Source organism: Lutra lutra, chromosome 7 (genome assembly GCF_902655055.1).
Source record: "Lutra lutra chromosome 7, mLutLut1.2, whole genome shotgun sequence".
Classification (NCBI taxonomy): Eukaryota; Metazoa; Chordata; class Mammalia; order Carnivora; family Mustelidae; genus Lutra; species Lutra lutra.
The window spans coordinates 119,874,720-119,900,374 of NC_062284.1; the positions used below are offsets into that span (position 1 = coordinate 119,874,720).

The following is a 25,655-nucleotide window of genomic DNA, read 5'->3' on the forward strand; positions in this document are numbered from 1 at the left end:
TCTACAACACACTAAAAAAGCACAAAATCTAGTTCAGTTTAAGTCTATTAACATAGACCAGGTCTGTTCTGGAAGCATCTGAGTTTACCAGAGTGCCTTCATGGGACTGCACTCCCTGGACAGAAAACAGCAATGGGGGGCGCTGTCGGGGGTGGGGGAGTAGGTGGCGTAGTCAGTTAAGTGACTGACTCTTGGTTTCAGCTCTGGTCATGATCTCAGGATCATGGGATCGAGCCTCACATCAGGCTCCACACTGAGTGCAGAGTCTGCTTAAGTTTCCCTCTCTCACTCTTCCTCTGCATCACCATCCCCCCATCTCTCTCTCTTCTTCTCTCAAATAAGTAAATCTTTGTAAAAGAACATAGCAATTGTACCAACTAGCCATCCAGCCACCTCAAGTAAATGGCCTAAAAGGGCAGGGGAACTAGATATTCCGTATAAGTTCCTGTTAATACTCCATTCTCACAAAGGGAAATAAGTATAACTTCGCAATTCTGCTAAGTGTAGTTGACCAGATTGCTTTCAAATAAGAAATTAAGAAAAATGTCATCAGTGTTATTATAGGATAATTCCCTATCAACTGACATTTCTTTTTCAGATTTTAATTTCAACTCTGTATGGCTAACAACCACTCTTATATTCCCCAGTGTTTGACATTTAGTAAATATGTTAAACACCATTAGAATTAAGATTCAGAATGAACTTAGCACTAATGCACAGAATTCACAAAAATTACAGCTACAAACTTGGGCTAAGCTTAGGCCAGTTTCATCACCAGCTAAATGCTCATGTCTCTGAACTATTCCAAACAACTCCAAGTTTATCTTTAGACTGAAAAGGTCATGGACCTCTCAGGCTCTTTTTATCTCTCTTTCTCAACTCTCTCTTACCATGCATACACACACTTACTTTCACTCTTTCTCTTTAATTTAAAGGCGCATCCAATCTATTTTTTAAGATTTATTTATTTATTTGAGAGAGGGAGAAAGCACGTGTGCACATGGGAGTGGGGGGAGGGGTAGAGGGAGAAAATCTTCAAGCAGACTTCCTGCTGAGCACAGAGTCAGATACAGGGCTCCATGTCCCAACCCTGAGATCATGGACCTGAATCTAAAGGAAGAGTTGGAAGTTCAACTGACTGAGTAACCTAGGTGCCCCAAGCAACTACTCTTTGAATAGTTAGAATTATTAACATAATTCTCCATAAGGATCACTCAGGCCAGACAGTGACATTAAGATGCCTGCCTAATTACAAATTCGAAGTACATATTTTTTTATCTTCCTTTTGAAAGTCCTAAAACTCTACAAGGATAGCAAATCATTTTTCTGAGAAGAGTCCAAGATGAAAAAGAAAACACACACAGACACGGATGACCTGCTAAGCTCCCTTCCACAAAGATGATTTTGCCTATCTGCTTTCTTTGTTATAAATTGCTGTTCCTTTATCAACAATAGCCAAACTAAGGAGAAAGCCCCAATGTCCAATGGCTGATGAATGGATAAAGAGGATGTGGTGTGTACACACACACACACACACACACACAAAGAAATATTACTCAGCCATCAAAAAAGAATGAAATCTTGCCATTTGCAATGATGTGGATAGAGCTAGAGAGTGTTATGCTAAGTGAAACAAATCAAGTCAGAGAAAGACAAATACCATATGATCTCACTCATATGTGGAATTTAAAAAAAGATGAACATATGGGAAGGGGGAGAGAAAAAGAAAAGGAGAGAGAGAAATAAACCATAAGAGACCCTTAACAGTACAGAACAAACTGAGGGTTGATGGAGGGAGGTGGATGGGGTCTGGGCTAGATGGGTGATGGGGATTAATGAGAGCATTTGTTGAGATGAGCACTGGGTGTTTGTTGTATGTAAGTGATGAATCACAGAATTCTATTCCAGAAACCAATATTGCACTGTATTTTAACTAACTAGAATTTAAATTTTTTTTTAAAATTGCTGTTGTTTCTCAGAGGAAAAAGAATTTCCTGTAATGATGGTATATAGACCTTATTTCCGATGGACTTTTCTTAAAAGACTAAGAGAACTTTAACATGGTTCAGTAATTAAACATTTCCACTTCAGTCAAGACACCGCCTTTCCTTCACCATTTTTTTTCTATTTCCTGCAATGTTGTTATGATAATATATCTGTTACTTCATAACATACAATCATTTTAAGTACATACCTTTGCCAATTTAGGTTTCTGGGCATATTTTGTTAAATTCAGTCTAGATAAGTTTATAAAAGGCCCATCAGGACTTGTAAGCATGGAAGCCTATGGGGGAAAATGACAGAACAAGATCTGAAACTTTCTCTTGAAACATAAATTGAGTTTAAGGAGCATAAAAATTATAAAGGCAACATAAGTAAAAAAAAGAATCAACTGTAAAAAACCTTCCATATAACCTTCCACTATAACAAGAGCAAAAAATGATATACTATAAAGTTACTTTGGTAATAGAAAACTGTGGTAAAGCTGTCAGAATTTACCGTTCCCAGCCTGATAAATCTTCCAGATGAGTTGGTGATGGGGCGAGCTGTGTAGGCAGTTCTGGGAGTTCTGATGGCCTGCTCCATAGTGCCAGGCCTTCCGCTCTGTGTGCCAGGTCTAAGGAAACCTGTAATGGGTCTTCCAGCTTGAGTGATTGGCCTGTGGAAAGTGTACGTTGTGAAAATACAAAGAAGGTCAATAAAGGAAGATTCTCCTACAGTCTCGTCACTATTTAGGGATAGAGAGTATGAAAAAGAAGTGCATACCTGATAGCTGGACTAGGCCCTCCTGTCTGATTAGTTCCAGGGAGTTTCAAAGATGTGCCAGGGCCTATGAGATGAGATGGCAAATTCAATTAATATATGAGTTACTAATCTGTAAAAACTGTCAGCTAATGTAATTTTCAGGAATGCACCAGTCTAGTGAAAAGGACAGTAATAACAGGAAATGTATTTTAGGGAAGAATGTGTTTGAGACTGATATTTACTGAGTATCTATTATGTTATTTTATGTTACCACATGTAATCCTCACACTAAGTCTGAAAGACAAGTAATATTCACCCATTCAGCAAAGGCTTAGAGGGTTAAGCAAAGAGGTCATCCCGTTAGTAGAGCTGGGGTTCAAACTAAGGCTAGCAAGCTCCAAAGATACTCATAGTTTATTTCCGATACAAAATCAAGAATTTAGACATTTTAGCTCCAAAAGAGCAAAACGATGGGGGAAAAAAGTTCATTTTTAACATGATCCATATGTATTTTTTTTCCTCAATTTTCATTTGAAGCTTTAAAAGTTATTATCTTTCAAACATATAAATGGCTGATAACTGTTATAACTATCAAATTCCAGCAAGACCACCACAGCAATCACTCAATACCATTTGCACCAGCACATCCGTAAGCTGGGGACCCAGCTTCTGTGAGGACACCACGAGGCATTCACGGGCCAGCGTATCACCCCATCACTTCATATCACGCATGAGAGCAAACCACCTTCAATTATTACAGTGATAATTTTTTTTAATAATCCTTTTAGAACACTTCTGCTGTTTGGGTGCTTCCGGTGTTTCCACTCTGAGATAAACAATCTTCTTTTTTTTTTTTTTTTTTTTTAAGATTTTATTTATTTATTTGACAGAGAGAAATCACAAGTAAGCAGAGAGGCAAGCAGAGAGAGAGGAGGAAGCAGGCTCCCTGCTGAGCAGAAAGCCGGATGTGGGGCTCGAACCCAGGACCTGGGATCATGACCTGAGCCGAAGGCAGCGGCTTAACCCACTGAGCCACCCAGGCGCCCCGATAAACAATCTTCTGATAGGTTAGATAAGCAGTTCAGCTAGAATGCCTTCTAAATATAAAATTTTTTAAATGCATAGTATAGCTTTTATTGAAAAATGGTTTTATACATCAATCTCATATCTTAAGTTTAAGATAATATAATTGAATTGAGGAAGGAAAGTCTTTGTACTGTATGGCAAGATAGAGACCATTTACATAATAGAATGTTTTTTCATGTATATAATGTCGTATGTTTCTTTTATATACAAAGAGTATTATTCTTCCTCCTAATGGCATTTCATTTACTTAAGGGAAAAACCAATACTTACGTGGAACTTGAGCAATAGCATTTTCATCCAGCATCATTTCTGCAATTCCTTCCTGATTTACATCAATTTCATCTATGTATACCATTTCAGTTAGTGCTCGTGCCTTTAAAATCCAAGCTGCCTATAAGCGTGGATAAAATAAAGCATATATTAAGTAGTATTAGAAGTACTGCCTACAGAATCTTTATTATTGTCTAAGTTTCCATTGGGCCTAATCAAGAAACATCCATTAGATCAATTACCTAGTAAATAAAAGTGTTGTAATTACCTGGTAGTCTTCTAACATGACTTTTTATAAGAAAAAGAAGATCTTAAGAGAAAATTTTACTAGAACAGTAATTTGAAAACAAATTAATAAAGCTTCGACCACAGTGCTCTTTCTGCCTTCCCCCTTCAGGACCAGAGTCCATCATGAAGACCTTCTCGATGGTTTAGCTCTAAACCTACTTCCCTCTTGTCTTTCTCACAGGGCATTCTCTTTATACTCCTATTATATGTACTTACCATACTCGAGAAACTGTAATTATTGGGCATAGGTTAGCCCTCCCTTCCCCCAGAACATAATCATTTTTACCTTGTTCAGTTCTGAATTTTCCATAACACCTATGGTTTTTCCACACATTGGTATTCCAAAAATGTTGACTTGAACTAAGATCAATTTCTCCCAATTCCCAATAACTAATCAACACAATCTTGGCTGCTTTGGGATCTAGCCAGTAGAAAACCTGCTAGAAAGTGGAGGTGGGGGAGATAGAAAAGGCAATTAAGGAATCTGGAAAATATCAGCTTTGTTCTACCTTGAGAAATTAGATATCAAGGTCTGCACAGTGAAATATCTTCTTAAACATTTAAAATGGCTTTATCAGAAATGTTTACCTTTCTGCTTCACTAGAGAATAGAAGCAAAGAGCAATAAAGCTTGTCCAGTGGAGGAGCTGGGAAGAAGGCAACTCTTAAGCAGAAGCACAGAATTAACTCTAATAGTACAGAGGAAGCAGCAGCATGGGAACTTGGGGGATGGTGTAAGGAGGGCTCACACATCAGGCTGTGAGGCAGGCTAAAGGAAAGGCAAAGGGACTGAGAGAGGAACAGATGAGAGCTACAGAGGTCCAAAAAGTCCTCACATCAAGAACCCAAGATGCATTCATCCACTCATGCACTCAGTCCATATCTACTGAACACCTCCTAGTTACATGGCATTGGGCTAGGTTCTGAAAAGGAAACACGAGAAGATTAAAACTTGGATCTTAATTTCCCTGAACACATCACCCATCTGAATTAAGTGTCAAGGCAAAGCAGTGCATGATAGGTGACAGGTTTGTGGTATAGAAAATAGTTTTATAGGAATTAAAAAGCAGAGATCTTTTTGTGGGCTAAAATAATTGGAATGCATATAGCAGACAAAAATTTTTAAGGAAAGAAGAAAATCTTTATGCTTTCACTTTAATGGGAATAAAGAAGGCTGCCTTCATTGCATACTTAGGTTCCTAAAATGAAATTATATTTGGTTAGATGATTGGCTTTTTAGGCTTATACTTTCCTGGGTAAGGTTTATTGGATTCTCATCAGATAACTTACAATAAAATGTTTCAACTGTGTGGATTTAACACAACTGAATGAGCAGAACACAGAATCAAAGAATTTGTAAAAAAAAAAAAAAAAAAAAAATTCCAATTGGAACTGCATCTAACTGTGGGAGCCACTAAAGTGTGGAAACAATTGGAAGTTTTCAATCCTCAAAGATCAAGGAAGGTTGGCAGATCTATACAAGTATGGTCAGGGAAGTCATCCCTCGCTTGTACTAATGGTTTAATTTAACTTCAAAGATGGAAATAAGTAATCCTGATTTATCTTGAGTCCCCACAGCTCATACTGCCCTGCAAGCATCTGATGGATTTCATTTCTCAAGAGGGCATTGCTTGTTCAGCAGCCTGGTGGACAGGAAGGACTGCAGCATTTTCTTTGAAACAGTAAAGCAAGATGTGGGCTCCGCTGGTTCACTCCCATATTACTAGGAAGCACCTGCTACCTACATGCCAGGTCCTGGGAACAGAGATGAGTAAACCACAGCTCTCCCAGCTCACACGAATTTCAGTGTTGTTGGACAAATGCAATAATGAAAGTCGGAAGCATACTGTAGGAAGGCAGAGAGTGGCACCCAGCTGCTGGAGGGTGGAGGAAGGGTAGGAGAAAAGAGTTTGCTAGTGGCCAAGACTGAAAGCATGTGATAGGCAAAGCAACAGGACCAGGACAGGCTAGCTTGAAGGCTCATGACAAGTTTAGCAAATCCAAATTAGTTGGTATATGGTTGAATCAGGTTCGGGCTGAGGCAGCAGTCAGAGAAGAAACTGGAGAAAAAGGCAAAGGGCTGATGACGGACCCTGGATGCCACAGTGAGGTATATGGACTTTCATCCTGATGAGGAAGAGCTCATGAAGCTTCAAAACTATGACTTGGAGTCCCAGTCAAATCTATCTTCTAAAAGCCATGTTCTAATTATTATAGTATCAATTATATATTGGGCATTAATTATCCCTGCATATATCTTTTTAACAATTTGCATGTACCTACTGTTACAGTCTACTTCATCATGCTTCCTGACATCCATCTACCTACTATTAAATATTAAGAAGGTGCAACTGTTTTTAATATTAGGCTAAGCAAAACAAAAGGAAGTAAATCCACTGTTCCCTCCCCACCAAATGAATAAATGCTTCACATCTTTTTAAAAATGTGATTCCATAAGAATTCACTTTTTAAAAAAGGTAACGAGATCTATATTTATTTCAGTTTCTAGAACCTAATTCTTCAGAAGTAGAAATAATGATGGGAATCTTATATATTTAAAGATCTATAATAAAATCTATTTAACCATTACTTAATTTTAAATTTCATCAGTATTTGAGAATATTAATCTTCCTGATTTTCCTTCTGTCCTAACAAAAATGACCTTGAAAATCACATACCACTGCTTGATTAAACATCAGACTGTATTCAAAGAACTACTCTTGGCAAGGTGAACATTCTTAGGATTTTGATGAAAACAGCAGATGGGGCTTTGGCTTTAAAAAAAAAAAATTAAAAATTTTATTTTGGAAACAAGCCAAGTATGTACAGCCCTAAAATCCTCTGTTGAAATTTAAAAAAAAAAAAAAAAAAGTTCAAAACTAATCAGTGATTAAAGTAAACTGCATAACAAAGTGTAATGGATGATCCCAAACTGCCCCTGGGATCTGCATAAAAACATAAATTGGTATTATCAGATAATGTTTAAATTGTTACTAAATGACAGGGCCATGTAGTAAATATACTTGAATACCCATCCATTGGAAGTACTGTGAAATCAACAAAAATCACAGAAGTGTCGGAACTTTTCTCAAGGGAAAAGCACAGATTCTCCCAATCTAAGCAAGTAATCATCATGTCAGTTATGTCCTTCTTTGTCTGAGAAACATAATCCCATATCCTTCGCCTACTGAGGCAGTCTACAGGACATTACTCTTGAGGTATTAACATCAGGGAAGTAATGCTTTGCTTGTACTATCTTCTGTGAGGTTGATCCAATTTTAGTTATGAAAATAAACAAGGTGAAAACTCTAGTGAATGAGCAAAACATGTTTAAATTGTCCTGTTCCTTTTAATACAGAATTTGAGGCCACTCTTTTAAGACATAAAAGAAACAATTTTGTTGGGTTATTATTAGAATAAGGCCACCAAAGAACAGTGTGTCTAACCTGATTGAGCCATCATAAGAATCAGTAACATTTGACACTCTGCCTACTCTATGAAAATGAAAAACTGAGGCACAAAATATTGAATTGTTATTGTGAAGCCTCATTTATTTTGAAGTTGTAAAAATGTGCAAAGGAGGAAGGCAATATGTGTGAATAATGAGCTCAAAAGAATCCTGTCAGACTTGTTCCCTTTTTATTCTTTTAGATCACTATCCAGTGGATAATTCAGTCTACAGTAACGGAACAGAAAAGCAATACTAAATACAGATCCTTCATCAAGTTCCTGCACTGGCTGGAAACTTTCAAATGCCATTTATAGTTTTAAAACCATACAGTGCAAATTATTGGTGTTTTAATTTAATTTTAACAAAATCTTCCAAAATTACTGAAAACAAAAAACACAGTACTTACTTTATTTATAATTTAGGTCCTTCTCAAACGAATTGTGCATATATTATGCAAAAAACAGTTCTGTACCATCTATCAATTTGGTAATGATTATGAACACTGCAGACAATGTTTAAATTCTTTTCAAGAACAGAGTGCTACCTTTTAACCATTTATGTGCTTGTTTACTGCCACACAGACCTCTATCAGAGTACTTTGTATCTTGCCTTCTTCTACAAGTTTGGATGATTACTCACATGAACCACATATGAGGTTCCAAACTGTTTATTTACCTAAAAACCACTGTTACAATTCTCTGTCATGTGGTGGGGCAAACACCTGGAAACACTGAAGCTCTCTGATTTATAGCACTTTCGTCTCTTCACCCTATTCCCAGACCTACTAGAAACCCTCAGAGTTAAAAGCTTCACCTCCTCTCCTTGGATTCCCTCCAGACACATTCACTGGGTCTCATCCAGTTAGCAGGTCTCTCTGGCCACCTCCTATCCCGCAAGAATTTGGTAGACATGGCTATCTGGCCAGTAGTGTTCCTTCCGTTCTTCCTCATGGGGGCAGGCACCGCTCTCTAAAACCAAACCCTTCCCAAGCAGAGTTAGCCTAATCTTTACTCAAGACACTGTCCTATCCATCATGGTCTTTTTGGACACCTGGGGTTCTGCTGACTTCTTGGCTTGCTTGCTTTCTAAGCTCCTGATTCCCCTTGCCTCCTTCTCTAATTTTCTCATCCTCTGGTCAATATTGGTCATTTCTATTTAAACTCCAAGTCTTAAGACCATAAGACTACTCATCCAAAAATGTTGGAAATATAATACTTTACATTAAAAGGTACAGAACGTCTGGTAGAGATGGCTAATTTTATAACAGCACTAATAGATATGCAGCAAGTTTTCTAATCTATAGGACGAAGTAAGCAATTGAAATTATAGTATTCTCTAAACTAAAGGTTGCTAAACTAAACCTTTACCTGAGACACTGGCAATTCAGGATCTGGTTCCTGGAAAGCATTAAGAAGGTAGTAAACATTTTTAAGAAATACGGTTTCTAAAATAAAGTCTTAGTGACTAATTAGGTATGCGTAGGTGGATTTAAACTCATTCAGTAAAAATTCAAATATTAACTTTAATCTTTCCCCACAACTGTTTTCAAGAGTTTTGGATATACTAATACTAATATTGGTATTAGTGTAAAACTAATATACACTGACAAGTGCTGAATTTCCTCCAAGTAGGAAATTCTAATTATTCTAACCTCATTTAAAGCACAGAGAAGTTATCTTAACTACTTATTTAATGAAGACACAAAATCTCAGAAATTACAATAATTTTACAACTATACCAAGGGAACATTTCTTTATACTCAAAAATAAGTTCATGGTGGTTAAAACATTCAGACTTTAATCACTTGGGGAGAAGGAAGAAGAGCCACATACTATAAACCCTTCTGCTCCACATATAAATAATGGGATTAGTGCCTGAAGATAAAAAATTAATTCTCACTGCAATGCACTCTGAGAAATGTTTATAAATAGACTATGTCACATATATTAGGGTCAGGTGTTAATAAACTCAGGGTTTTTTCTGTTCAAACTAAATAGAAATCCACTGGGAAAAAGTCAGAGTTGTAACATATATATTTAACAAAACATCTACATTTATGTATCTACAGTTAGCAACCTGCACTGAACACTCAGTTGGCGGCATGTCTTATTAGGGAAGCTATTAAGAAACAAAATAGAGAAAGAAAAAGAAAAGATCCTTCCTTGCCTTGCTTTCTATAGCTCTAAAAGCCAAAAGAATACCCTAAATATTCTTTTAAGAATATATTATGCGCACAAGCAATGTGTAAGCCATCTGGTCACCATACAAAGATAAGCAATTTCTGTAGCATAACACCCAGTAGGAACATGAGAGGCACAGGTTAAGCTAGGCTAGAAAAGCAAAGGCCTCAGAGGGTGGGATTTAGAGAATATTTGGAAAGCAGCTGAACCAAACACAAAACAGCAACTAAGAATACATGGCAATTGGAGGTTTTCAATTCCAGCGTGTATAAGGAAGATCTGGAAAAGTACAGATTGCTTAGAACTCACAGCCCATACTTAAACATACTGATACAGGCAAAGAGATGACAGAAGACATAACCCTGTCTATTCTTTCTTCTGTTTATTTGTGGACATGTCTGTATGACACATGTCTCTCATTTAAGTCTCATAACAGGGGCGCCTGGGTGGCTCAGTGGGTTAAAGCCTCTGCTTTCGGCTCAGGTCATGATCCCAGGGTCCTGGGATCGGGCCCCACATCGGGCTCTCTGCTCAGCGGGGAGCCTGCTTCCTCCTCTCTCTCTCTGCCTGCCTCTCTGCCTACTTGTGATCTCTGTCTGTCAAATAAATAAAATCTTTAAAAAAAAAAAATAATAAGTCTCATAACAACCACCGGAGGGAGGCAGGTCAATGTTCTTATCCATTTGACAGATCAGGAAACCAGTTCAGAGAGGTCATATAATTTGCTCAAGGTCACACAAGGAAGCCAGAGCTCTTCCTTGCCAGCACATCTTGGAGATTAAAAAATGACTTGGACATAATAAGGCAGGATTGAAGCATAAAGTGTAGGAGAGTACAAGATAAGTCCATATAGAAAAGGGAGAAAACGTTAACCAGAGGTGACTGCAGATAATACTTGGAAAGGAAAACAAAACAGGTATAAGAGCTAGAAACCTCTAATCGTTAAGTAAAAGCTGGATGCCTGTTATTCTGCCAAGAGCAAGAAGATGCTTCCAGTGGCCCAAATTCAAACCACCAGCTCAGCCTCGGTGTTCTGTTCACTGATAAAGGTCTTTGTGCTCCCTGGGGTTCTTCTGCTCCACAGGAACACATCTGTGACTTACCACACAGGTAAAGCATGTGGGGAAATGACAAGCAATGAGAGGGTCAGAGAAGACAATGAGAGGCCTAGAGGATGGGAAGGTGGACAGATAGGTGAGGTTGCTTAGAGGGGAGAAGGAGAAAGAACCAGGAGTGAGGCAGAGAACACGTTAGTCCCACAGCATGTCCCTGACATAGCTGGTCCCCTGGCTAGGTGCTGAAAACATTCTATGAGGAAGGCACGCAGAGTTATATACCTTGCAGTAAAATGTATCAAACGCTATATTCAAGTTAGGGGCCAGTTAGATATGACTTAGAGGGAGAGGGGGAAAACAGAATACATGGGAGATAAGAAGGGAGTCAGAGAAAAGGGAAGGAGATTATTCTGGAAATAATTGAGTACCAGGGATCTATGAACTATATTCAACATCACTTTGCCATCAATTTCACTGAACATTTTCCTCACAGGTGCGTTCCAGGTTACCAACAATCCTTTCAGAAAAATATCAATGATATTGATCCTGCATGGAAATTGCATGGATCCTGCATGGAAATCTCTCTAGCTATCTAGAGACAATAGCAGCTAACATTTGTGATCACTTACCATATTTTAATGAACTGAACCCTCACAACAACCCTTTGAGGCATATTATCATCTCCATTTTACAGATGAGAAAACACTCATCAGTGTATAGGCAGTATTTGAACCCAGACACTCTGGCTCAAGAGCCTGAACTTTGCTGAGTATATGAGATCATAGCAAGGCATGAAAGCTGGCTACTATATGGTGAGGGAGACCAAGGCTGGGTATGGCTGGTCTGGACTGGAGATCCATCAGGAGTAGCAGGACTAAGAAGGAAGAGTCAGGATTTTTTAATTTAGAGATAAGGCAAAAAAAATTTTTTTTAATCACTGGGACTTTCATCTGTGGGTCTTTCAATCAGAGTCTGTTATTTAAATTAATCCATCCAAATAGGGAATCACAAGTCAGGTTCATTTGGTCTAGCAGATTATTTCCCTGGGCATCAACACAGTTGAGGCTAGGGGAGCCTGGGTGACTCAGTCAGTTAAGTGTCCAACTCTTTTTTTTTTTTTTTTTTTTTTTTTTAAGTATCTAACTCTTGATTTCAGCTCAGGTCATGATCTAAGGGTTGTGAGATCAACCCTTGTGTCAGGCTCCCCTTGTCAGGCTCCATGCTAGTGCCTGCTAGAGCCTGCTTAAGACTCTCCCTCTCACAATGGACTCTGGGGAAATAAACCAAGGGTTATAGAAGGGAGGGGGGTGGGGGATGGATGAGCCTGGTGGTGGGTATTAAGGAGGGCAAGGATTGAATGGAGCACTGTGTGTTATACACAAACAATGAATCATGGAACACTACATAAAAAACGAATGATGTACTGTATGGTGACTAACATAAAACAATTTAAAAAAAAAAAGAAAGAAAAAAAATTCTCCCTCTCCCTCTCCCCCACCAACTTTCTCTCTCTTTCTCTTTCTCCCTCTCTCCCCTCTCTTAAAAAAAAAAAAAAAAGAAGAAGAAGAATCACCATGCCTAGCCCTAGAGTCAGAAGAGCTGGGCTCGATCCTCCGGGAGTCACTTAGCTGCATGACCTTGAACAAATCATACAATCTCTGTAACCTAGTCCTCCTCTTAAATTGGAGCAGTAGGGTCTATAGGGGGGTTTTAAAAAGAAAAGCTTGCATTTTTAAGAATATTTCATAATTTTCAGAGTCTTTTCACATATGCTATCACAGTTAATGAAATGTAAGGTGCTATCACTTTCAATAAGAAGTATCAGTCACATAAACAATTCTATAATAAATAGAAAGGCACCAAACTCGCTAGTACTTCCCTTTTCAGAATGCAGAACTAACTCCCAGTTGTGGCACATCAAATTAAGACTTCCCTTTGACTCTCCTTCAAAGTGAGTGAGTGAGAGAACAGGGAGCAGTGACACTGCCTAGAACCCGCAAATACTCATTAGCATCAACTTCAATTCACATCAGTTTGCTTCCCTCCTTCCTCCCCAGGGTAAGGCTTTCTCTCTTAGGGTGTTGCTATTACTTCAGGGAATCAAATCTCTAGCTAATTCTGAATGTGACTTCTTAATTGCCACCAATACTTACTCTGGCTAATGAGTCTGACCCAGCTCTGTTCTGAAACTACTGAGACATTATTCAGAAAGTAGCAGTAACAAGAAGGAAAAAGAAAAAAAAAAAAAAGTAAGAGAACAGAGAAATGGATAGATGTCAGAAGGTTTGGGGAGATCTAGGGACCAAGCAGCCAAGTAGGAATGTAAATCTATAATTCAGCGGGAATACAAATTCATAAAATGAACTGCTCCACAGAGTATAAGAATCAGAAGATTAAGTTTGGCTGAGTCTCCACGGCCCCAAAGAGGAAATAAATTAGATAATCATACAGAAAGATGGCTTTGTTTTGTTTTGTTTTGTTTTGCCTGGAGCACCAGATCCTTGTCTCAATCAACTACTAAGATGTAGCTCACTGGGGACCCCTGGTTCCATGTCTTTCCTCTAAGCCAGTGGCTTTCAGCCTTTTCTCTACCTCCAAATCATTTACAAAAATAATCCCCTCTCTGTATCATCTCTCATTATAAGTAGAGATTGGGGAGGAGAATGTGAATTCCCATTCAAAGCCAACACGCCCACTCCCAGAATCACTGATTTTAATAATTTGAAAATCTATCAGAAATCTACCCTATAATAAGAGCATACTGTCTTTTAAAAACCTCACTGCCTGAAAAATCTGCATGTTTTATGAACTGTTTAATTATAATGGAGCTAAAAAAAATTGGGGCTGGTTTTAAAGCCATGCATCTGACATATGGAACACAAAGAACAGTAATCAGATTAAGCAACTAATCAGGATGATGGACATGAGCTGTAACAGCAAGCATTCCCTCTGGGTCACATTGCTGTGTGGAAGGAAGACCGTTTTGTATTTCTCCCTTTTGTATCTTACAACTTACAACTACTTGTTCAATCATGATTGAAAGAACACTTTGAAAAAAGATAGTACCTCTCTATGAATTTCTTGTTCTTACTGTATTTTATTAAGCAGGGAAGCTACAATAAATTAACCAGTTATCTTTCTTTCTTTATTCCCAAGAGATCAGAACCTTAAAGTCATGCTTACAGACCCTGCCTTCTTATTTTTCACTATTCTGTACCTGGGAAAAACAGTTCACAATCCATCTTCTTCAAGAACCTTGCCCCATTACCAAATACCATGTTCTTACAGTCAACCTATCCTTCAGTCCTTTTGTGTCCAAATAAAAATGTATTACTCTAAGGAAACATGCTATTCCATGCTATACCTCCCTGACCAGGCTAACTACCCTGACTTTGGCAAGAATCAAAATTAAATAAAATCCAGATGTCCTAATGGAAAGTACAAGGCACAACTTAAATATTTTTTATTAATAGTACCAAAATTGTATCTCTTAAAGGAGGAATAAAAGGAATAGTCTCAGAAGTGGGCTTATCCTAAAAGGCTAATGCATTGGGACCAAAATGGGATTTTTGAGAAGCTCCCTGGACCAGCTTAAAGAAAGATGAACAAATAATAAATCACTTTAGAGAGGTTCTCTTCACCTGGGACAAAAATAAGCAAACCAAAAGTGAAAAATAGCATCCTAAACAAAAGCTATTTTTGTCTTAGGAGGGGGTGAGGAGGAGAGCAAAATTGAATCCATTTGGCACACAGAAAAAATATTTTAACTTCCTTCCTCTTCCGTGTGTCCAGACACTGCTTCAAAGTCATTCATTTGTACTAAAACTGGTTTGGTGGCACAGGAATGGTAATTCAAAGAGCTGTGGGGGAAAAGTACTCTAAAATGTAGAAGCCTCAAAAAAAAAAAAAAAGCCCACAAGACTAAACGAACATGTGAAGATAAATTAGCTAACTGCGGAGCTGAGGACCATCTGCTTCTGCTCTGATCACATTTCTGTTAGCTTTTCATAGATTGGTAATCTTGCCATCATTTAACTTCCTCCACTGAAACAATGAGCATCATAAGAAATGCCAGTGATGATAACTACTATCAAAAATATTCTCTTGGGACGCCTGGGTGGCTCAGTTGTTTAGGCGGCTGCCTTTGGCTCAGGTCATGATCCCAGCGTCCTGGGATCGAGTCCCACATTGGGCTCCTTGCTTGGCAGGGAGCCTGCTTCTCCCTCTGCCTCTGCCTGCCACTCTGTCTGCCTGTGCTCGCTCTCGCTTCTCTCTCTATGACAAATAAATAAAATCTTTAAAAAAAAAAAATACTCTCTTGGAGGAATCTAAGAAGAATTTTCTTAACTGATTAAAAAAACAATAAGGTGGGAGCGCCTGGGTGGCTCAACTGGTTGGGTGCCTGCCTTTGGCTCAGGTCATGATCTCGGGGTCCTGAGATCGAGCCCTACATCAGCCTCCCTGCTCACTGGGGAGTCTGCTTCTCCTTCTCCCTCTGCCTTCTCCACCCCCACTGTGCCCATGCTCTCTCTCTCTCAAATAAATAAATTAAAACTTTAAAAATAAAAAATAACAAGGTGTACAACATGTTCACTTGCTACATTTATATATTGTAGGATGATTGTCATTATGATGATAGCACCTCTATCACATCTGTCATGTGGAACACAATAGCACCCCTATCACATCACATAATTACCATTTCTATTTTGTGGTGGGAATAATAAAAACAAAAAACAAAACAAATCAAGAAATGAGTTAAGAATGTCCATAATGCAATTACACTTATTTGAAAAGGTAAATGTATGTTTAGGAACCTATGGGGGTGGAAGGACACAAAGGTCCTCAGGCAACTAGGATGATCTTTGTAAACAGAAGGGAAGGTGGTACACATGGATAATGCCATCAAAATACATAGGGATGCCTGGCTGGCTCAGTCAGAAGAGCATGCAACTCTTGATCTTGCGGTTGTAGGTTCGAGTCCCGCATTGGGTGTGAGATTCCTTAACAATACAATCTTTAAAACACACACACACACACACACACAAACATGAATACAATCAATACACTCATTCAGCAGATACATAATGAGAACCCCTATGTAGCAGACTCTGTGCCATAACCATACAGATATGCCATCCTGGATTCATGTTGTAAGGAAAGGAAGGAGAGTTTTCAAGTTCTTAATCAAATGAAACTTCTTAAGCTTCCTAAAGCTCTTCATTATTTGTATCATCACTCCAACATAAATATTTTTAAATGTTTTAATTAAATAACAAAAAGGCTATGAAAAACCCACAGCGAATACCATTCTCAATGGAGAAAAACTGAGAGCTTTTCCACTAAGGTCAGGAACACAGCAGGGATGCCCATTACCACCACTGCTATTCAACATAGTACTAGAAGTCCTAGCCTCAGCAATCATACAACAAAAAGAAATTAAAGGCAGCCAAATCGGCAAAGAAGAACTCAAACTCTCACTCTAGCAGATGATATGATACTTTATGTGAAAAACCCAAAAGACTCCACACCAAATCTGCTAGAACTTGTACAGGAATTCAGTAAAGTGTCAGGATATAAAATCAATGCACAGAAATCGGTTGCATTTCTATACACCAACAACAAGACAGAAGAAAGAGAAATTAAGGAGTCAATCCCATTTACAATTGCACCCAAAGCCATAAGATACCTAGGAATAAACCTAACCAAAGAGGCAAAGAATCTATACTCAGAAAATAATAAAGTATTCATGAAAGAAATTGAGGAAGACACAAAGAAATGGAAAAATGCTCTATGCTCCTGGATTGGAAGAACAAATATTGTGAAAATGTCTATGCTACCTAAAGCAATCTACGCATTTAATGCAATCCCTATCAAAATCCCATCCATTTTTTTTCGAAGAAATGGAACATATAATCCTAAAATTTATATGGAACCAGAAAAGACCTCAAATAACCAGAGGAATGTTGAAAAAGAAAGCCAAAGTTGGTGGCATCACAATTCCAGACTTCAAGCTCTATTACAAAGCTGTCATCATCAAGACAGCATGGTACTGGCACAAAAACAGACACATAGATCAATGGAACAGAATAGAGAGCCCAGAAATAGACCCTCAACTCTATGGTCAACTAATCTTCGACAAAGCAGGAAAGAATGTCCAGTGGAAAAAAGTCTCTTCAACAAATGGTGTTGGGAAAATTGGACGGCCACATGCAGAAAAATGAAACTGGACCATTTCCTTACACCACACACAAAAATAGACTCCAAATGGATGAAGGGCCTCAATATGAAAAAGGAATCCATCAAAATCCTACAGGAGAACACAGGCAGCAACCTCTTCGACCTCAGCCGCAGCAACTTCTTCCTAGAAACATCGCCAAAGGCAAGGGAAGCAAGGGCAAAAATGAACTATTGGGACTTCATCAAGATCAAAAGCTTTTGCACACCAAAAGAAACAGTTAATAAAACCAAAAGACAACAGACAGAATGGGAAAGGATATTTGCAAACGACGTATCAGATAAAGGGCTAGTATCCAAAATCTATAAAGAACTTATCAAACTCAACACCCAAAGAACAAATAATCCAATCAAGAAATGGGCAGAGGACATGAACAGACATTTCTGCAAAGAAGACATCCAGATGGCCAAGAGACACATGAAAAAGTGCTCGACACCACCTGGAATCAGGGAAATACAAATCAAAACCACAATGAGATACCACATCACACCAGTCAGAATGGCTAAAATCAACAAGTCAGGAAATGACAGATGCTGGCAAGGATGCAGAGGAAGGGGAACCCTCCTTCACTGCTGGTGGGAATGCAAGCTGGTGAAACTGCTCTGGAAAACAATATGGAGATTCCTCAAAAAGTTGAAAATAGAACTACCCTACGACCCAGCAATCACACTACTGGGTATTTACCCTAAAGATACAAATGCAGTGATCCGAACAGGCACATGCAACTGAATGTTTATAGCAGCAATATCCAAAATAGCCAAACTATGGAAAGAACCTGGATGTCCATCAACAGATGAATGGATAAAGATGATGTGGTATATATATACAATGGAATACTATGCAGCCATCAAAAGAAATGAACTCTTGCCATTTGCAATGACATGGATGGAACTAGAGGGTATTATGCTGAGCAAAGCTTAAGTCAATCAGAGAAAGTCAATTATCATATGATCTCGCTGATATGAGGAAGTTGAGAGGCAATGTGGGGAGTTTTGGGGGGTAGAAAAGGAATAAATGAAACAAGATGGGATCAGGAGGGAGACAAATCATAAGAGACTCTTAATCTCACAAAACAGAGCATTGCTGTGGGGAGGGGGGTATGGAGAGGGTGGTGGGGTTATCGACACTGGGGAAGGTATGTGCTATGGTGAGTGCTGTGAAGTGTGTAAACCTGGCGATTCACAGACCTGTACCCCTGGGGCTAATAATATATGTTCATTAAAAAATAAATAAATAATAAAATAAAATAAAAATAAGAAAAAGGCAAGATTTCTACATACTGAGGGAGACCATACCAGGAAATATTTCCAAAATGAAATAACAAATGGGCACAAAATACACAAATCTGTGCTAAGAAAAGCATACAGTAAAGGAACTCTCAAGCACTGCTGGTGGGAATATAAGTTGATGCAGCCAGTGTGGAAACAGCATAGAGGTTCCTCAAAAAATTAAACAAAGAAATACTATACAATCCAGTAATTCCACTCCTGGGTCTTTACCCAAAGAACACAAAAACACTAATTTGAAAAGATATATGCACCCCTGTGTTTCTTGCAGCAGTATTTACAATACCCATGATATAGAAGCAGCCATATCCATAACCACAGATAAAGAAGATGTGGTATATGTGTACCATGGAATATTACACAGTCATAAAAAAAAGAATAAGAGGCGGGGCGCCTGGGTGGCTCAGTGGGTTAAGCCTCTGACTTTGGCTCAGGTCATGATCCCAGGGTCCTGGGATCGAGCCCCACATCAGGCTCTCTGCTCAGTAGTGAGCCAGCTTCCCTCTCTCTCTCTCTCTGCCTGCCTCTCTGCCTACTTGTGATCTTTGTCTGTCAAATAAATAAATAAAATCTTAAAAAAAAAAAAAAAAAGAATAAGAGGCGCCTGGGTGGCTCAGTGGGTTAAGCCTCTGACTTTGGCTCAGGTCATGATCCCAGGGTCCTGGGATCGAGCCCCACATCAGGCTCTCTGCTCAGTAGTGAGCCAGCTTCCCTCTCTCTCTGCCTGCCTCTCTGCCTACTTGTGATCTCTGTCTGTCAAATAAATAAATAAAATCTTTAAAAAATAATAATAATTAATAAATTAAAATTAAAAAAGAATAAAAATTTTTAAAAATGCAAGCCATTTGTAACAACATGGATGGACCCTAGAGGGTATTATGCTAAGTGAAATGAATCAGGCAGAAAAACACAAATACCGTTTGATTTCATTTAAAACAAAACAAACAAAAAGCAGAAACAGATTCAAATACAGAGAACAAACTGATGGTTGCTAGAGGGGAGGAGTGCAGGGAGTGGGCAAAATGGGTGACAGGGAGTGCGAGATAGAGGCTTCTAGTTATGAAATGAATAGGTCATGGGAATAAAAGGTACAGCATAGGGAATATAGTCAATGATATTGTAATAGCATGGTATGGTGACAGATGGTAGCTACACTTGGGGCGAGCACAGCATAATATAGAAAAGTTGAATCACTATGTTGTACACCTGAAAGTAATGTAACACTACATGTCGACTATACTCAAATTAAAAAATTAAAAATAATTACTTAAAAAAGAAAAGCATACAGTGGAAAAGCACAGTGTTCAAAGGTTGAGTCAAAAAATAACTAACATGGGGCGCCTAGGTGGCTCAGTGGGTTAAAGCCTCTGCCTTCGGCTCAGGTCATGATCTCAGGGTCCTGGATCAAGCCCCGAGCCCCCGCATCTGGCTCTCTGCTCAGCAGGGAGCCTGCTTCCTCCTCTCTTTCTGCCTGCCTCTCTGCCTGCTTGTGATCTCTATCTGTCAAGTAAATAAATAAAAAAATATTAAAAAAAAATAACTAACATGAGTGAACCCTATAAACTTTTCAACAGCCCTATCCAGCCATCAAAAGCCCAGTTTGGTAAGGTAAACTTCTATTCCTGATGAAACAGTGCATTGTTCTGGCAATATATATAGTTCTTACTTAACTAAACTACCTGAGCAAGACAAATAAAAAGGATTACAAAGGAAAGGAATATCATCAATTTCTTCTAGATCTGGGACTGATTCTCCTAGGCCTACTCTGATATTTATAGGAGCTGAACATATCAACCCCTGCTCAAAACAAGAAAATATTAACAAAGAGTAACATTTTTTTAATGTCTGTGGTATTAGACATTGACTATATCACATTATAGACTATTCTTTCAAATCCACAACAAATAGGCCAATAGAATAGGCCTAGACCTAACAAGACTTACTACCCTAATGATCTTAACCATGTCAATGGTTAACCAATGCCAACAGCAATATTTCCCTATAGAAACCTTTTTCCTTATTATCATTATCAAAAATCACAGTTCTACCAAATATACTTTGTAACAAGTCTTTAATCCACCAAGAGGGTCAGGGAGGCCTAATGAGAGCTGTGTAAGAAACCAAATAAAAAGACCCAAGCCCTTACCTTATTTAGCTGCTAATTCAGGAGTTGTAGATAAAGTCCTTAATCTCTTTATCTTACTCTTCCTAGATAAAAAGGAAAGATCTCTACAGCCCCATCTAAACCGTTAATGAAAATACTGCTGCTTTGCCCTGCACTTTCCAAAATGATCTCTCTCCAAGATGATATGGGAACTATCTGTCCCTCTGCCCCATCCCCCAAAAGGCGCCAGAGATCACATAAGTTTCAGAATATGGTCTTAATCAAATTTCGTTGGTTTCCTTCCTTCAGGACTTTCCAGAGCCTTTAATCCAAGTACATAAATATGTCAAAATTCTCTACCATTTAGCTAAAATCTGGAAAAAGGCACAGTAGATGGGAAAATGTACTGGGAAATGTGGAGAAACACACCATTTTGGAAAAATTTGGCTACATAAGGGCCAAAGAGGCAGCATAATATAAAGACAATGGGTTTACAAGCTTAGTAATTTTGGACAAATTACTTCACCTTGTGCCCCAGTATAGTCAATCTACAAAATGGTGGAAATAGTACCAACTTCCTAAAATGGCCAAGGATTAAATGAGATGAATTATAAAATCCTCAGAACCAAGCCTGACACAGAGTAAATAATAAACGTTAGCTATTATTTTTGTTACCTACTTTGCAATGTTATTCCAAGCACAGAAATACATGTAATTGACACAACTTGTGCCTGGTAAGTAACAAGCATTCAACAAAAGGTAATTTAATTGAACACATATAAAATTCTGATCACAGTGCCTAGCACAAAGTCTGAATTCATAGGCACAGTACTGTAGTGAATTCACTATGATTATGTTACTAAGATTATAGGATCTTTTTATTTAAAGATTTTAAAAATTTATTTGATAGACAGAGAGGGAGAGAGAGCACAAGCAGGTGGAGTGGCAGAGGGAGAGGGAGAAGCAGACTCCCACTGAGCAAGGAGTCTGATGCGGGACTCAATCCCAGGACCCTGGGATCATGACCTGAGCTGAAGGCAGATGCTCAACTGACTGAGCCACCCAGGTCCCCCAAGATTATAGGAGCTTAACCATTAATAAAAACAGTGCTGCTTTGCCTTTAACAGTGTTTCCCCATGAGACTGCGTCTCCCTAGTATAACAATGAAGATATCTTAGCCTTGCCCACTTTTAAAAATAAGTTTCAGAATTATTGTATTAATCAAAATTGGGCAAAATTAAGTTCCTTTTCTTCAGGACCCAGGGCCTTTAGTATGAATCTTGAATCTCTAAGTAGGCAATGTACAGTTCCCAAATGCATTGACTGAGGAAACTTCCTTTCACTGAACAGTTCTTGGGACTATTGCTCTGTGGAACACAGAATGGAAACTGCCCTAAACTGATGGAAAAACAGAAAGAGGATGTAAAGTACTTGTAAACCATTGTGCCAAGAACAATGTCTGGTACATCACATAGAGTTTTAACAAACTTTTGCTGTACAGATGTGAAGGGGTCATGATTTTGTAACATTCCCAGACATACTCAATTGTGGAATCTTTTTTTTTTTTTTTTTTTTTTTGAGCAGCATCAGTAGGACTACTGTGGCAAAAAATACACTTAGAAAATTGCTTCCTGGGGCAGCTGGGTGGCTCAGATGGTTAAGTGACCAGCTTTTGATTTTGGCTGGGGTCATGGTCAGGGTCCCAGGGACCTAGCCAGACAGCAGGCTCCACACTCATCAGGAAGTCAGCTTGAGGATTCTCTGCTCCCCTTTCCCCTCCCCGCCAGATGTTCTCTTTCTCTCTCTCTCTTTCTCTCTTAATAAATCTTAAAAAAAAAAAAAAATGTTTCTCCATGGAAACGGAATCCTATTAACTAACATGAACAAACACAAAAGAATCTAGCTTTGTATTCCCACTAGCATGGATTGTTCTAGGATTGTTCTATCTATCTAAAAGTCAAAACATTCACCTCAACAGATTATCCTCCAGCCACTTGCTGGGAACTAAGGCAGAGCCTAGTAATAGTGTTCACACATATGCCTGCACTTATGTAACTCCCCTCAACCTCCCTTTTTTTTTTCTAACATCTCCAGGGCAACACCACTAGAGGAAAAGCTGGAAAACCAGCTTTTACCAGAAGCACTGACAAACTGCCACAGCTCTGCTCTTCTTTTTTCTCCATTTTGCCTCTTCCAGGAACTCCCTGCACCGGAGTATATGACCATTTTCCCTCTTTAATATCTTACTTCATCTTATTACTGCAGGACAGTAATAGTTTACTTAAGTTCTCTTAAAACCACGGTCATCATTCCTTCTTTTAAGCGGCCTTTCCCCCTCATCTTCCCCTCCTAGATTTGCATTTTTCTAACTTGTATTTATCCTCAAAATGCACTCATACCCCAGAATCAAAGCCTCCTTCACTCTTGGAAAACAATCTTAAGATGAAGTGGAGAGATCACAACGTTTGGTCCAAAAAAAAAGAAAGAAAGAAAGAAAAAAGAAAAAGCAGCTATTTCACGAAGAGGTGAGAAGTTACAGATTTTGTTTATACATCACTGTCTTATAAATAATACACACGCAGCCAACTTCAGAGCCCATCCATATGCAAGTATAAATGACTTATCAAAGTTCTGCACCAAAATAAAATTCGGGATTTTTAAAGTGTTCCTCTAAGGGACCCGTAAAGGAAAGGGACTGCTCAAGTTCGAGGAGGGGCGGCCATGGCACGGCACTCGAGAGTCCCGCGGGGACTCGGGAACGCCGCCAACAAGGAAGAGCCAGACGGGTTCGAAGGGGTTCCAGATGCCTATGCTGACCACACGGTCAAGTTCGTCCTGGGCCTTCCTCCCCAGAGTCCCCACCCAGCGGCCTGGGGACCCCCCAGTGCCCTCTGCCTCTCGCTGGGATCCACATGGCTGACAGGGTCCGGCTGGTACCTGGTCGTAAGGGGACTTCTCCAGCATCTGCGTGCACAGATCTGCGCAGAGCTGGAACTTCCTGCGCCTAAAATAGCTCCAGGCGAGGAGCAGCGGCTCCATCTCCGAGCCCATGGCGGCCGAAGGCGGCCCACGAAGGACCAGGGCCCGGGCCAGGTGGGCGGGGTCGGGAGCAGGAGGCGTCCCGCTCTGCCCGGCAACGCGGCGGCAAGGGCCTTGCTTGAGGGGTGGCCGCATCGCGCCTGAGATCAGGAAAATGAAAACCCGACTCGAGCAGAACACAGCTACAAGGCTTGTCAAACCTTGGTTGCAAAGAGGGTGTACTTTTAAAGGATACATATTTCATTAATTTCGAGAAGAGGGCGCCATGGATAAATGAAGAGGTAGTGACTTAGACACCTACAACTAGGGCCCTCCACTGTCGCTGGGGCGGAGCGGTTGCCTAGCAGCCGAACGCTCTGCTTACTTTGCGAATCTGAGAGAAGTCGCAGGAGTTGACCCTCGTACGAGTCCCTGTCCTACTCTTCCAGTGCATGCATCCGTGCCCCTATCATTTACTCTTCACGTGTTCTCATGTTCACAACCATGAGAACAGTTTCTTCAATACCATACTGTCCACCAGAACCCGAAGACCTACATCCTAAAATTCTCCAGTTTGTTTCTTCAAGTCCTCAAAAACAACAACAACAACAATTCAGTGTTCAAATAAAAAGGGGCATTGGATACGGCTTAGTCCAAACGACGCATTTTACGTAAGAGAAACTGAAATCGGCTCAGAGAAGAGAAATTATTTACCTGAAGTCTCATGAAGTTAGGAAGCCGGACTGTAATCCGGGTGACAACAGAGGGTTAATACAGTTCATTCAACAATGCGTACAGATTCTGGATTATAAATTGGTGACGTTTTTACAAAGGAAATAACGCAACACAAAAAATTAAAAGGGAGCTTTTTGAAACGCCGTCTCCAAGCAAATACTGTTTGTCAAATGCTTGCTTGTGCAGAATGATTTCTTTAGGCACAGTTCTGACTTTCCTCTAGAGATTTACACCGATGACAAACATCTTTAGTGGTTATGAAAAAAGAAGTGTGACCGGATTAAATCCAGGTAGACTTCATTATGGAGGACTAGGAGAAGCAAGAGAGAAAAAAATTAACTTGATACTGAAGAACTTTCTGGTCAGGTCTAAATCTCCTTAGCAAAGATAAATCACCCACAGTTCTCTCAAACTGCTAAAGTACCATAGTGCACACATTATATTTAATCCAGATATTTCTATCTTTCATAGATATTAAAACTATCTTTCTAACCTGAGAAATGGGTTAATAAGAGTAGTTTTTTTTCTCCTTTACTAAGCAGTCTTTCTCAAATTTTGCATCTTAGAAGCAAATAGTTACGGTTATTGTAATTACTCTATTTTTGTTTCCCTCAAAGTGCCTCTAGAAATGTATGCTGTCCTAAGCAGTCTACCATTTCTGGGAGTCCGGCTTTAGGACCGCATATACTGCCAATTGCAATTGGGCTCAGTATTTCAAAGGGACTTTTTGTTTTCTGATAAAATGTAAGCAGATGGTATCTAAGTAATTCTCAACTCCAGATCTTTATTAGACAGATTTTTTTTTAAAGATGTTTTATTTATTTAAGAGAGAAAGATGAGAAAGGACGAGAGCGGGGTGAGGAATAGGAGAAACAGACTCCCCCACTGAGCTAGGAGCCCGATGTGGGGCTTGATCCTGGGACTCTGGGATCATGACCCCAACCGAGGACAGCCACTCAACTGATGACCCAAATAAGGTCCCCTAGACAGATTTTTAAACGAAATTTTTTACTTTAAATTTCCCCTATTGTTAACATTGTTAACATTTTATATTACTGTGGTACATAAATCACCACAAAGGAACCAATATTGGCACATTGCTATTAATTCCACAGTTTATTCTGATTTTAGTAGGTTTTCCCTGATATCCTTTTTCCATTCCGGGATCCCACTTTGGATACCTTATTACATTTAGTTACT

The 25,655-nt window shown here is 39.2% G+C and overlaps 1 protein-coding gene across 2 annotated transcripts in view; it reads right to left on the reverse strand.

The window, feature by feature from the left end:
• Positions 1 to 23,816, reverse strand: part of TTC8 (tetratricopeptide repeat domain 8) — a 61,419-nt gene extending 37,603 nt beyond the window's left edge. Inside the window, exons 1-5 of one of the 2 annotated variants that reach the window (XM_047738165.1) lie at positions 23,640 to 23,816; positions 4,102 to 4,222; positions 2,767 to 2,830; positions 2,500 to 2,659; positions 2,195 to 2,284 (exon numbers count right to left, since the gene is read on the reverse strand). In XM_047738165.1, the coding sequence (XP_047594121.1) occupies positions 2,195 to 2,284; positions 2,500 to 2,659; positions 2,767 to 2,830; positions 4,102 to 4,222; positions 23,640 to 23,753 (549 nt within the window). In that variant the 5' untranslated portion in view covers positions 23,754 to 23,816. The remainder of the gene's footprint in view (positions 1 to 2,194; positions 2,285 to 2,499; positions 2,660 to 2,766; positions 2,831 to 4,101; positions 4,223 to 23,639) is intronic. The other variant, XM_047738164.1, reaches the window with a different exon arrangement.
• Between the last annotated feature and the right edge of the window lie 1,839 nt (positions 23,817 to 25,655).